General features: G+C 35.1%; 1 protein-coding gene across 1 annotated transcript; it reads left to right on the forward strand.

Moving 5' to 3' along the window:
* Positions 1–4,658: 4,658 nt before the first annotated feature.
* On the forward strand, positions 4,659–6,573 carry LOC108951502 (flavonoid 3',5'-hydroxylase 1). Its single transcript, XM_065178902.1, has 2 exons — positions 4,659–5,596; positions 5,732–6,573. The coding sequence occupies exons 1-2, from the start codon at positions 4,706–4,708 to the stop codon at positions 6,362–6,364; spliced, it is 1,524 nt and encodes a 507-aa protein (XP_065034974.1). The 5' UTR covers positions 4,659–4,705; the 3' UTR covers positions 6,365–6,573.
* The last annotated feature ends 6,958 nt before the right edge of the window (positions 6,574–13,531 follow it).

Here is a 13,531-nt window from a genome sequence, read left to right on the forward strand (position 1 = left end):
TAATGAGATTAAGATTTAAGAACAAGATCCTCGCGAAGATAGAATCAATACTTATTTGAATATATAGAGATCTACACTGTTGTTAGACAAAGAACATTATCAATTATGAACTAAAAATAGTGAGGAGCTGTATCACTCCTATACTTAAAATACATTTGGATTGTAAATAATATTAAGGTGAAAAAAGAGAAAATAAGGGGCCTCAAATTTTAGTTTGACCTGAAGGAAACACATATAACAGATTAAAACTTACATAAAAATACACAATTAAATTGAATAAATGATTAAAATGACTAAAATGTTTAATCAGATCAAAAGGAAATTAATCTACTAATAAATATCATGATAGAATTGGAGAGGAGGAAATTTTTAGGTTTTTCTTCTTCCAAGTTCTAACATGATAGTAATCAGAAAATTATATAGCTTTTTAAGGATGATAACGAAACCTAATTCTTCCCACGAGGAGTGAGAGCTCCATCATCCAACACTTCGTCAATGGCATCTTCTATGTAGTTGGTGGTGTTCTACTAAAATTCACACTTTAAATTGTTAAGATTGATAAGAAAATGACTTAAGTATTAATTAAAACAACGCCTTTCACAATATGGCACTCTTATTTTAATTAAGAAAGTTGTTAAAGGGTGCGATGCGTCAAACTGATACATGTACTTAACAACAAAGAAGAAAGGAAAAAAATCCTCAATGTTGGGTGTTCATATGCCTATCCATCCAATAAAGTTTTATATTTAAATTATTAATTTGAAAGTGATACACTTACTAAAGACTCAAGCTTTAATATCTCATCCGATAAATTTTATACTAATGTACCAAATCCATTCATCCTTAGGTTGTGGATTCAAATTCTCATCCAATATTTTTTTATAAGGTATAGTTAGCTTAACTCAAATAGACCCTCATAGATCATTGCAAATGATCGGGTCACGTCCTATTTTCACCATTGTGAATGGGTCAAGTCCTATTTCCACAATTGATAAAGTCATACTTCATTGTGAATGGATAAGGTCTACAGATCAGAAATAATATGATGAGAAGTATTGGAGTCAATAATCCAATTATTTGGATGAGTAATCAAAATAGTCATGATGTTTACTTAAGACCAATCGGGTATAGCAGTAAGCTTGGATCGAGACTAACAAACTTTTGCTATGTGTCTGATTTTATCATAAAGCTAGCCGACAATGTTTTATTGATTGTTATTGTTAGGATGCTAGAGCTCTTGATAGTTGTAGTGTAAGTTATTTCCTAAATAATTTGGATTGAAATTGCTACCATAATTGAAGGATTGATAGTGGAATGGAGGATGGCAACTCTGTGTGTTACTCATATATCCAAGAGGCATCTTATTCGGTCCTTTGTTGAAATTCTTATTATTTTGATTGCTTTTTCTTTTGGTATTTTGATTGATCTGAATTGTGATAATTGGTCCCGCCATCTTCTTTTCTCTTTTCAAGTATGTTTCATTTGAAGTATGCAAGAACTAGCACAGAAACAAAGGGTGAAGTCGTCGAGCAAAAGAAGAAATCGAGTAACAACGATCAAGAAAAAAGAGATATGATAGCGATGAAGGGGAAGTCTTACTGAAGGTAAGTGGAGCTATGATACCATGAGGAATTGAGATGTCGTGGAAGATATTATTTTTATTTGTTGAGATGATAAGTATTTATACAGGTATTGAGTAAGAGATTTCTCTCGATCAATCACTTAAATCTATCCTCAAATCATAGATTGTTTGACTATATATATATATATATATATATATATATATATATATATATATATAATGATTTTATTCGGTGTTACCGGAGAAGTCAAGGTCGCCGATACTGAGTTGATGCAACCTGATCTTATATGAACACTTGTATACTAAAGTATTTCTTGAAAGCAAATATATATATATAGTAAACTTGGCAACGGTGCTGACATAAGAGATGAACTAATTGTTCATGCCACTCTATCTTGTCGATTATGGACCAGCTGTTGACTATTAACCATTAATCCTTCTCATCAAACGCACTACATGCTGTGGAGAAGTCACAGTTGACAAAACTTGATGTTCATGCAAACTTTACTTATACCAACACTCATAAACTGAAATATTTCTTGAGAGCAAATATACAGTAAACTTGGGAATGGTGCTGACATTAGAGACAATCTAATTGTTCATGCCACTCTATCTTGTGGATTACGGACCAGCTGCTAACTATTCAGCATTCATTAGGCAGCCTGATACGAGGAGTGTAGGCAGTTGTGGATGTCTTCGTTATGTCAACTCGATCAGCCCTATGAAGTCAGATTATATATTATTTATGAGAAAATTGACTCGATAAAACTGTTACTATAACAGTAGTCTTGACATGATTCGATGCATGATCTCACGATCTATTAATAATTGAAAGATACGTATAATCATTTTCGATATTTACCAAGATCTTAATCCAACAATCACTCATCATATTATAAAATACCTCTTACGAAGCGTGTTCACAAGCGAGTTTCGACCCGAATACACTTCTTAATTGATCGAATCTTTTCTATCTTAAGTAACGATGGGTACGAAGTCGATCTAGTTTTTTTTTTTTTTTTTTTTTTGCAGTCTCAGTTACTGTTTAACCGGTCGTCAATCTAAACATTGGCATGCTCAAGCTACTCTTAGGAAATATTCACCGGCTGTTGAATATTAAGCAAAACCTTTTCTTCAAGAAGACTGTCTTTTTCAAGAAGACTGTTCACTGACCATGTCAGCCAATGGACTTACTTCACATTATGCAATTTTCTAAGTTTATACAAAGTAGATGAGTGATACACCAGATCACACCTGTGCATGGAGAAGGATTCAATCAAAATTACACACCAAACTTCTAAATCCTGACATGCATGAGCTTCAACAAGATTGTTGAATATTAAGCAAAACTTTTTTCTTCAAGAATACTGTTCACTGACCCTTGAGTTCAAGATGTTGAATATTCTAGATAATTTCTAGAAATTAGACCAGCAATGGATGACAAGTCACACACTATATCACACCTGTACAGGAAGAAAAATCCAATCAAAACTTCTGAATTGTCTCGACCTACCTTAAATATCAACAAGCATATGAGCTGTGATGGAAACATAACGAATCAATGTTTCTTTCTGTATACAGTGAATCTAAGAAGAAGTAGGAAAAAAGAGACATTATGTAGACTAACACTACTGATCATAGTCTTGACTTCCTTTCTATTTAATTCTATAATCTTTTATTCATGTTGGAACTCTATAGGTATATATAACAAATGGTAACATTTCTATTTTTTCTTCCTTCTTCCCCTATATATGATATATTCAAGCGTGTTTTCAACGTGTTATATGTATTATTAGTATGCATGAGGTGTAAAGTCGTTGATCCATATATGGTTTCTATTCAACCACGAATATGATTTCTATTCAACCATGAATATGGTTTCTATTCAACCACGAATGAATAATCCATGTATGGATTATTATTTCTCCTTATGTGTGAAGTCATTGATTCCATTCTCACCAAATTTATATAGTCAAAGGATATCATATTCAACCCATAAATGGGTGATTTCTATATAAAAAAAGAACTTTGTTTACCACTTAAGGCTTTTTTTTCTTCGATTACAATAATTTTAGGCTATATATATATATATATATATAGCACAAAATATAAAAATAATTATTAGGATAGTTTACCACTTAAGGCTTTTTTTTTTCTTCGATTACAATAATATATATATATATATATATATATATATATAAGTAGCGCAAAATATAAAAATAATTATTAGGATAGTTTATCTAAAGAATCTTTAATAATGAGATTTTTATCATATAATGTCCCCATATTTAGTTTTTATTAAGGGATGTTATTTTTTTCATACTATAATCAAAATATATTTTATAAAATTAAAAAAATAGTTGAGGTTCATTAATCTTGATTGATTTTGGGTTATTTGGGTTGAGCTGATTTGTTTGACATAAATCGGATCAAATCGATTCAATAAAAATATAAATATTTGATTTATTTTTTTTTTATTCTTACTTTCATTTTTCGAAATTATTTTGCTACCCTTATTTCTAAATTACCCCTCGTCTCTTCCACCTCCACCACCACTACCTCCTCCTCTCACATAACCATCTCCTCCCCCTTCAGTTTTATTCTACTGTTCTCTCCCTCCCCTCCTCACAGTTTACATATATTAACCATTAAACTCACTTACAAAATATATTAATTTTTATATAAAATATTAATCTATCATTAAAAATATATTAATTTTATATAAAACTATCCTAAATTGTCTAAAATATTATTGCACTCAGACTACACTCAATTTAAAAAATATAAATTTTTACATAAATTATCTTTATTCCATCGTAAATAAAAAAAATATATATGTGTTACATATCTTATAGTAATGTGCTAATAGCTCTGACGAAGTTTGGATTGGTTTATTAGATGTAAAAAAAGAATTTTGTATAACTAAAAGTAAACATCAACAAATATATTTATAATTACATTCATAATCATGCGGTGGCTTATTTGACCCGTTCCATTAATGGTTTTTAAGAGAACTATGTCAAAAGATTCTTCCCATCTCTCCCTTGACTGCTCTATATATTCCGGCTTCAGCAGAAGCATGCATACCAACATCACCAGCTTGCATTACTGATAGCTGCAAGCATGGCTATCGACCCCTACCTCGCGGCCGCCGCCGCTCTCTGTCTTCTCCTTCACCTCCTCCTCCGTGGCTTTCTCCGCAGGTCGACCTCCCGCCTTCCCTTACCCCCGGGCCCTCGCGGCTTCCCCATCATCGGCGCGCTGCCGCTCGTCGGGGCCAAAGCGCACGCCAACCTCGCCCGCCTCGCCAAGCACTACGGCCCCATCATGTTCCTCCGGCTAGGCTCCCACGGCTGCGTCGTCGCCTCCAACGCCGACGCCGCCCGCGCCTTTCTCAAGACCCTCGACGCGCAGTTCGCCAACCGCCCCGACCCCCTCAGCGCCCGGGAGGTCACCTACCAGCGCCAGGACCTGGTCATGGCCGACTACAACCCGACGTGGAAGCTCCTCCGCAAGGTATGCAGCCTCCACATGCTGGGAGGAAAGGCCTTCGCCGGCTGGGCCGCCGTCCGGCGGGACGAGTTCGGGCGCATGATCCGCTCCATGCACGGCCTGGCCACGAAGGGTGAGCCGGTGGTGCTGCCGGACGTGCTCGTGTGCGCGCTGGCGAACATCCTCGGCGTGGTCCTGGTGAGCAAAAGAGTGTTCGACACCCACGGGGAGGAGTCCAACAAGTTCAAGAGCATTGTGCTCGACATGCTCACGGGCGGGGCGCAGTTCAACATCGGCGACTTCTTCCCCTCCATCGCGTGGATGGACCTCCAGGGGATCCAGGCGAAGATGAGGAGCGTGCACGTGAGGTTCGACGCCATGCTGACGAAGCTGCTCCTGGAGCACGAGGCGTCGAAGAAGGAACGACAGGGGAGGCCGGACTTCATCGACAAGCTCATGGAGAACCGCGTAACGGAGGACGGTCAAACTATCACGGACGTCAACATCAAAGCACTGATCAGCGTGAGTACTCTATATATATATATACATATATATGACGTATGTTTCATGACTCCCCGCCGCTGCCATCCAAATGCAAGAATTTATCGTCGGACTTTGTTTCGTTGACCTTCTCTCTCGTGATGGGTACGTAAGCAGGATCTGTTCACGGCGGGCACAGACACATCCGCCGTCATCGTGGAGTGGGCCATGGCGGAGATGCTGAGGAACCCGGTTATCCTGAAGAGAGCGCAGGCGGAGACGGACGCGGTGGTGGGGCGAGACCGCCTGCTGGAAGAGTCGGACCTGCCCAAGCTGACGTACTTGCAGGCGGTGTGCAAGGAAGCGTTGCGTCTGCACCCGTCCACCCCTCTCAGCCTGCCGCACTTCTCCTACGAGGAGTGCGAGGTGGGCGGCTACCGCATCCCCAGCAACAGTCGCCTCCTCGTCAACATCTGGGCCATCGGGAGGGACCCGAAAGTGTGGGCGGACCCGCTGGTGTTCGACCCCGACCGCTTCGTCGCCGGCGGCGAGGGAGCCAAGTACGATCCCCAGGGCAATGACTTCGAGTTCATCCCCTTCGGAGCAGGGAGAAGGATCTGCTCGGGGAAGCTGGCTGGCATGGTGTTTGTGCAGTACATGTTGGGCGCCTTGGTGCACTCCTTCAATTGGAGACTTCCTGATGGAGACGAGGAGCTCGACATGGAGGAGAAGCACGGGTTGACCATTCCCAAGGCCGTGCCTCTTAAAGTCTTTCTGACTCCACGCTTGTCCGCAGCCGCCTATATCTGAAAAAAAAAAAAAAAAATATATATATATATATATATATATATATATTTATATTTGTGTGTGTATTAGCGTATTAGCGTATGACATGCCTTGTCCTTGTGTTAACTATTAATCTCTCTTGCAGATGAAGAGGAGATTAAGAAATTAAAATGTCTAGATGTCAATCGAGAGATTGGAAACTATTATAATGAATAAAATGATTAAGTGTGTCATTTTCTTGGGGAAAAACTATTACTATGAATTACCTATTGGAAAAAATTATTATAATGAATTTTTTTTTTTCTTCTTTGTGTATTAAAATGGGTTCCTCATCAAAATATTAATTTTTTATTAAAAATAAATATTAACTAAATTAGCATAAGTAATAGAATAATAAATAAATCATAAAATTAGTCATCGAATTTTTTAAGTTAAAACCCAATAATATTAACATGTTTACTATAAGTCTTGTCTAAAATAATCAAAAGATCACATTAATATCATGAATACAGATCTTGACTCAATAATAACATATCATCATCACCAGATTTCATCAAAGAAAAATTTTAGATATCACCAAATGAGTATAGTAGAAAAGTACCTTATAGAAGATAAACAACAAATCGATACAGTTAAAATTTTAGAACTTATTACAAGAATTCTTTATATAAAATTTAGACCAAAACTAATAAAATTTAATTTCTTGTTCGTCTAGTAAAAATCTTAAAACCTTAACATTTTCTCATTTTTCTCTCTATTCCTTTTCACAACACCACCACCCCTCTCGATTGCACACCATTGTTCATCATTTTTTTTTTCTTTTAAATAAATCAGATTCGAGCTCAATGTCCAAATCAATAAGTCCAAACCCACGTATGAGTTGGACTCAACATTACCGAAGGTTTACATTTCTTTTCACAATTAATATACATACATACATACATATATATATATATATATATATATATATATATATATATATATATATATATCGATAAAATGTATCAAACTACATAAATATTATGTTTTTTATTTTTAAATTTTATTATATTATTGATTCTCTTGACTATTATTTTGGCTTTTGAAGTCTTCCTCCCCGAGGAACATGTTAATGTATTCAAGCTAAGCTTTCATTTTTTCAATAAAGCTTCTTCAATTATTGTTCCTCACAGCAACAGCAATCGCAGTAACAATAGCGATCAGCTCTTGCCCTACTCACAAAGCCTCTTGCTTACCGATCCAAGATTGGTATTCTTGTCAGGAGCACCAATCTTCCCTCTTAATCCTATAAATAGGAGAGGAACATGTTAATGTATTCAAGCTAAGCTAAGCTTCTTCAATTATTGTTCTTATCTTCTATTATTTCTATCATATAAGACACTCAATTCCTGTTTTTTAGTATTTTATTCTTTTGTATATTACTATTTTCATACGTTTAATTCCTAAAGATAAGAATTCAGAAATATTTGTCAATCCCAATAAAATAAGTTAACCTAAGAACTTCCTAAGACTCATGACTCCACATACAAATCAAACCAATGAAAATATGTTATAGAAAGATGGTTAGAAGTTAAAACAGCCTCAGGCGATCGAAAGAAACAAATCAATCACTTTCAAATTGTTACTATACAGAACCAACCACTTGTCTACTGTGGTTTCTTGATGGAAAGCATGATGACATACCCAATAACTAGCAAAAGTTAACCCTAAGAAGGATGCATGCTCCAGGTGCAATGAAGAAAACACTCAACAGTGGACAAGAAATGGAGATTGTCTTCACCAAAGCATAGTGATTGTAAGACCCAAACAACTATTTCTACTGGCTTTTTGGGCCTTTATTCATCATGTATGTTTTTTTTTTTTTCTTTCAGTATGTGTATAGATACATATATTGTGATTGATAAATATTTTAATATTCATAAAGTTAGTATCCTTATGGGATAAGAAATTTTAGTAAAAAAAAAAGACATTATGAAGGAAGAAATTCTTATTAATTAAGATCTAGTTCTTCTATAAATATGTTATATATTTATGAGTTTTTGTCAGCAAAATATGAAGAATATATTTTTGTGCTCTTAAGTTTCTCTCTAGCATATCTAAAGTGAGGGTGCTTTCTAAGGTTTTTTTAAAGGATAAGAGAAAATATATAAAATTCCTCGATTTTATATTAGAGGATATATAAGAAAATTTATGCTTTACCGAGATAACTCAAGAATCCTATATTTGATATAACGTGATGAAGTATTTGATTTTCTCTATAAATATAAATTTTGATGTGTTTATTTCTGTTTAATTTCTTTACTGCATTCAACTTTACTTCATTATAAATTGTCCAATTCTCTTTTCTCTATTCATTCAAGAAAAACGAAACGATTTTCATTGGAATCGAATTTTATCATACGAAGTTTTTCAAAACCGACGTTTTTATCTGATACACTAATTCACTCCCCGGTCTTAGTGCCTCTTAACAATCATCTCTCAATCAAATTCTTTTGTTGTTTTATCAAAGACTTTGTTTTTATTTTAAACAAAGATAACTTAATTATGAAGAAAATAACTCTTACCAAATGTGCTCAGTTGGTCATCTTAATTAAACAAAGCAAATCAAATCCAAATAATTGTTCACCTAGTACCTTGTGTGGGAATGTATCTTCTTCCTCACCTTATGTTTCAACAAGGTTGTGCCAACACACTATTTCAAGAAGGGCTGTGTGGGTAGGCAGTGGCTAAATGCTGTGGCACCACACAACCATCAACTTGATTGTCTTGTCCCCCTCAGTGAAGTTGAAGGACAAGTCCTTTCACTTGATTAAAGCTGGATCTGTCAACATACACTGAATCCAGACTCTGCTCTTAACTACTCCTGAGGTAGCTGCTCAAATGTATCAGTATGACATCTCATTTTGGGTCAAAACCTTTTGTCTTTGAAATGATCCAATTCATTAGATTGAAATCTAACACAAATTAAAAATATAGACAAAAGAAAATGGTTCAAAAATCTTGATACCAAAATAACAATTAAGAAAATCTTTAATCCAAGTGTAAAGTTGGAAAAAAAAGAATTACATACATTCCCTTTTTATATTTATGTAAAAATTAAATAATAGTTCGACATTTCTTTTATATATATATATATATATATATATATATATATATATATATATATATATATATATACATATACATATATATATATATACATATATATATATACATATATATATATATATACATATATATATATATATACATATATATATATATACATATATATATATACATACATATATATATACATACATATATATATATATACATATATATATATACATATATATATATATATATATATATATATATATATATATATATATATATATATATAGTTTGACATTCCTTATTGATACTTGAGTTATACAAAATTTAGTCACAATTCTCCCTTTACATTCTCTCATGTAATGTAGAGAGAGAAAAAAAAGTACAATTTGACATTGTATGGAGCTCTTAAAAATAGAATTTTTTTTTAAAATAATAAAAAGGTTTGACTTTTAAGACAAAAAATAAAATAAAATTATAACCTGTTGGGTCCAGCTGGTTTGGACAATTGGGCCTATTAAGCCCAAATCAGTAAACTAAAGAAATTAAAAAGAGGAGAGAGAAGGTGAGGAAAGGAGATGAGAATGCAGCGTGCAAGGTAAGAGGAGAGAGAAAGAAAGAGAAAGATTAGGTTTCTGAGTTTTCTGCTTACGATCGGTGGTCAAACGTTATCAGTTTCGGCCCAAATTTTATGTGGAGAATCCTTGCAGCAAACTCTACAATCCTAATGGTGTTGATATGCAGTTTACCCTTTCTAAGATACTTTCCTACAATATCTATTTTGTGAGACCTAGAATTCTCTTTTGAGGAGATCCATCCAAATAATGAAGATATGCTATTCTTGAGCCAAGATCTATGATCTTGATGTTATTCTGATCCTCTAGTTATTCTAGAGAAGACCTACTGTAAATCTGTTATCATTATTATTGATAATGGAAGTTTGAGGTGGACTACGGTCCCGTGGTTTTTCCCACATTGGGTTTTCCACGTTAAATAATTTGGTCTCACTATGTGATTGATTTATTGCTCTATTGTTTATGTTGTGCTGATTGATATTAGCATTTTGATATCAAGTTGGTATTTTGATTAGGAACCTATTTTGATACACAAAGAGGGAAAAGAATTATTCCGCATTAACAGGTTTCTTCCCAACAAGTGGTATCAGAGTATCAGGTTGTTTGGTGCTAGTTTTCTTGTGTGATTGAAATGGAGTCTGATGGTATGATTAAATTGAACTTATCAAATTATTTCACTTGGAGGCATCTGATGGAAGATTTGCTATATTGCAAAGATTTGTATAAGCCTATCAAGGTTAAAGATAAACCTTCTACTATGGACGATGAAGAATGAGAAGTTCAACATAGAAAAGCTATTGCCTATATTAGAAGATGGATGGATATAAACTTGCATGAGCATATTTCAGATGAAATCAGAGCTGATGTTGTTTGGTAAAGGTTAGAAAACCTCTTTGCGAAAAAGACAATGAGAAATAGAATTTCTCTCCTCAGAAGGCTTGTAAATTTGAAGTATAAAAATGGTGGTAATATTGTTGAGCACATAAGCCTATTTCAGAGTCTTGCAAACAAGTTGGTTGCTATGAAAATGAATATAGATGATGAGATGCATGGATTATTACTTCTCAGCTCTTTACTAGAAAGTTGGGAAACGTATGTGGTGACTATTTGTAACTCCACACTAGAGGGGACTCTAACTATAGATATGGTTAAAGACAGTTTGCTAAATGAAGATGCCAGAAGGAAAGAACAGGGTGAATCTTCTTTTGGGGCATTTGTTACTGAAAAACAAGAAAGACGTGGAAGAAGTCATAGCAGAAATCCACATGGTTTTAGAGGAAGATCCAAGTCTAGAAGTGATATCAAATGTTTTCACTGTAACAAGCCAGGTCACATGAAGAAAGAGTGTAAGTTTTGGAAGCGAGAATAGAATGAAATGAAGAAAAATGAGAAAGAGACAAATACAATTACTACTGAAGGTAATATCACTATTGTCTATAATGAAGGTTGTGTTAGCCTTGTAGCTCAGGACAGTAATTGGGTAATTGACTCTGGTGCTTCATTTCATGTCACTTCTCATGGTGATTTCTTTAGATCTTACACTGCTGGTGATTTTGGTAATGTCAGAATGGGAAACAATGGTACATCTAAGATTGTGGGTATTGGAGATATTTGCTTGAAGACCAGTATTGGGAGCAAATTGATACTCAAAGATGTAAGGCATGTTCCAGATATTCGTCTTAACTTGATATCTGCAGGCAGACTTGATGATGAGGGCTTTGCACATTATTTTGGTGAAAGTAAATGGAAACTCACTGAAGGTTCTCTAATTGTGGCAAAAGGAAAGAAGATTAACTCTTTTTATGTCATGGAAGCTAAGCTACATAAAGGAGAGATTAATGTAATTCAAAAAGGTGAAAGTATAGATCTTTGGCATAAGAGGCTTGGACATATCAGCGAGAAGGGACTTCAAACTCTTGCTAGAAAGCAGTTCTTACCAGAGTTGCAAGGTACATCTCTTAAATCTTGTGATCATTGCTTAGCTGGAAAAACACGTAGAGTTGCATTTCAGACATATCCATCATCTAGAAGATAAGATGTTATTGATTTAGTTCATACTGATGTTTGTACTATGCAAACTAGAACTCTTGGAGGTGCTCTTTATTTTGTTACTTTTATTAATGACCATTCTAGAAAAATTTGGGCTTTTGCTTTGAAATCTAAAGACCAGGTACTCGATGCTTTCAAGGAGTTTCATGTCAATGTTGAAAGAGAAACTAGCAGAAAACTAAAGTGTATTCGATCAGATAATGGTGGCGAGTACAGGGGTCCTTTTGAGAATTATTGCAGGTTCTATGGTATCAGGCTTGAGAAAACAGTTCCTAAAACTCCTCAGCAGAACGGTGTGGCAGAAAGGATGAACAGAACCATTGAAGAAAGGATTAGGTGTATGCTTTCCCACGACAAGTTACCAAAGTCATTTTGGGGGGAGGCTATGAGAACTATAGTTGACCTGATAAATCTTTCTCCATCAGTTCCTCTACTAGGTGATGTTCCAGAGAGAGTATGGAGAGGAAAAGATATATCTTATAATCACTTGAGAGTCTTTGGGTGTAAAGCATTTGTTCATATTCCCAAAGATGAGAGGTCCAAGCTTGATAATAAGGCAAAAGCATGTATCTTCTTGGGATATAGTCATGAAGAGTTTGGGTATAGATTATGGGATCCAGTGAATAAGAAGATTATTAGAAGCAGAGATGTTGTGTTTCTTGAAGACCAATTGTTTGATGATGGTGATAATGTTGAGAAGCCAGAAACCTCTGTTTATATTCCTTGGAGTTTGGGTCCAGTTCCTTCACCTGTAGTTCATGATGATCATGGGGGAGATGAACAAGAAGATCATGGTGAGAATGCAAGTGATGATACACCTACAGTTGATGATGTTGAACCAACTGAACAGGCACCTCCACCACCAGTTGAGATTCCATTGAGAAGATCCACTAGAGAGCGACAACTCTCTACCAGATATCCTCCACATGAATATGTTATGCTTACTGATGGGGGAGAGCCAGAAATTTACCAAGAAGCTATTCTACATGAGAATAAGAATGAGTGGGTTAAAGCCATGCAAGAAGAGATGAGATCCTTGTTTGAGAACCATACCTATGACTTGGTAAGATTACCTAAAGAGAAGAAAGCTCTCAAGAATAAGTGGGTTTATAAATTGAAGACTGAAAACAATAGCTCATAACAAAGATACAAGGCACGACTAGTTGTGAAAGGATTCAGTCAGAAGAAAGGTATTGACTTTGAAGAAATATTTTCTCCGGTTGTAAAAATGTCCTCTATCCGAGTTGTTCTTGGTTTGGCTGCCCGCTTGAATTTAGAAGTTGAACAACTTGATGTGAAAACAACATTTCTTCATGGTGATTTAGAAGAAGAAATTTACATGGAGCAACCAGAAGGTTTCAAAGTCAAGGGAAAATAAAATATGGTGTGTAAGCTTAGGAAAAACTTATATGGACTCAAATAGGCACCTAGATAGTGGTACAAGAAGTTTGATTCTTTTATGATAAGCCAA

This window comes from Musa acuminata, unplaced genomic scaffold, assembly GCF_036884655.1.
Source record: "Musa acuminata AAA Group cultivar baxijiao unplaced genomic scaffold, Cavendish_Baxijiao_AAA HiC_scaffold_1137, whole genome shotgun sequence".
In the NCBI taxonomy this organism is placed as follows: domain Eukaryota; kingdom Viridiplantae; phylum Streptophyta; class Magnoliopsida; order Zingiberales; family Musaceae; genus Musa; species Musa acuminata.

Coding starts and splice junctions, on each gene's coding strand:
- LOC108951502 (XM_065178902.1), top strand. CDS start 4,706: ATGGCTATCGACCCCTACCTCGCGGCCGCCGCCGCTCTCTGTCTTCTC. Junction 5,597..5,731: donor ACATCAAAGCACTGATCAGC/GTGAGTACTCTA, acceptor GTACGTAAGCAG/GATCTGTTCACGGCGGGCAC.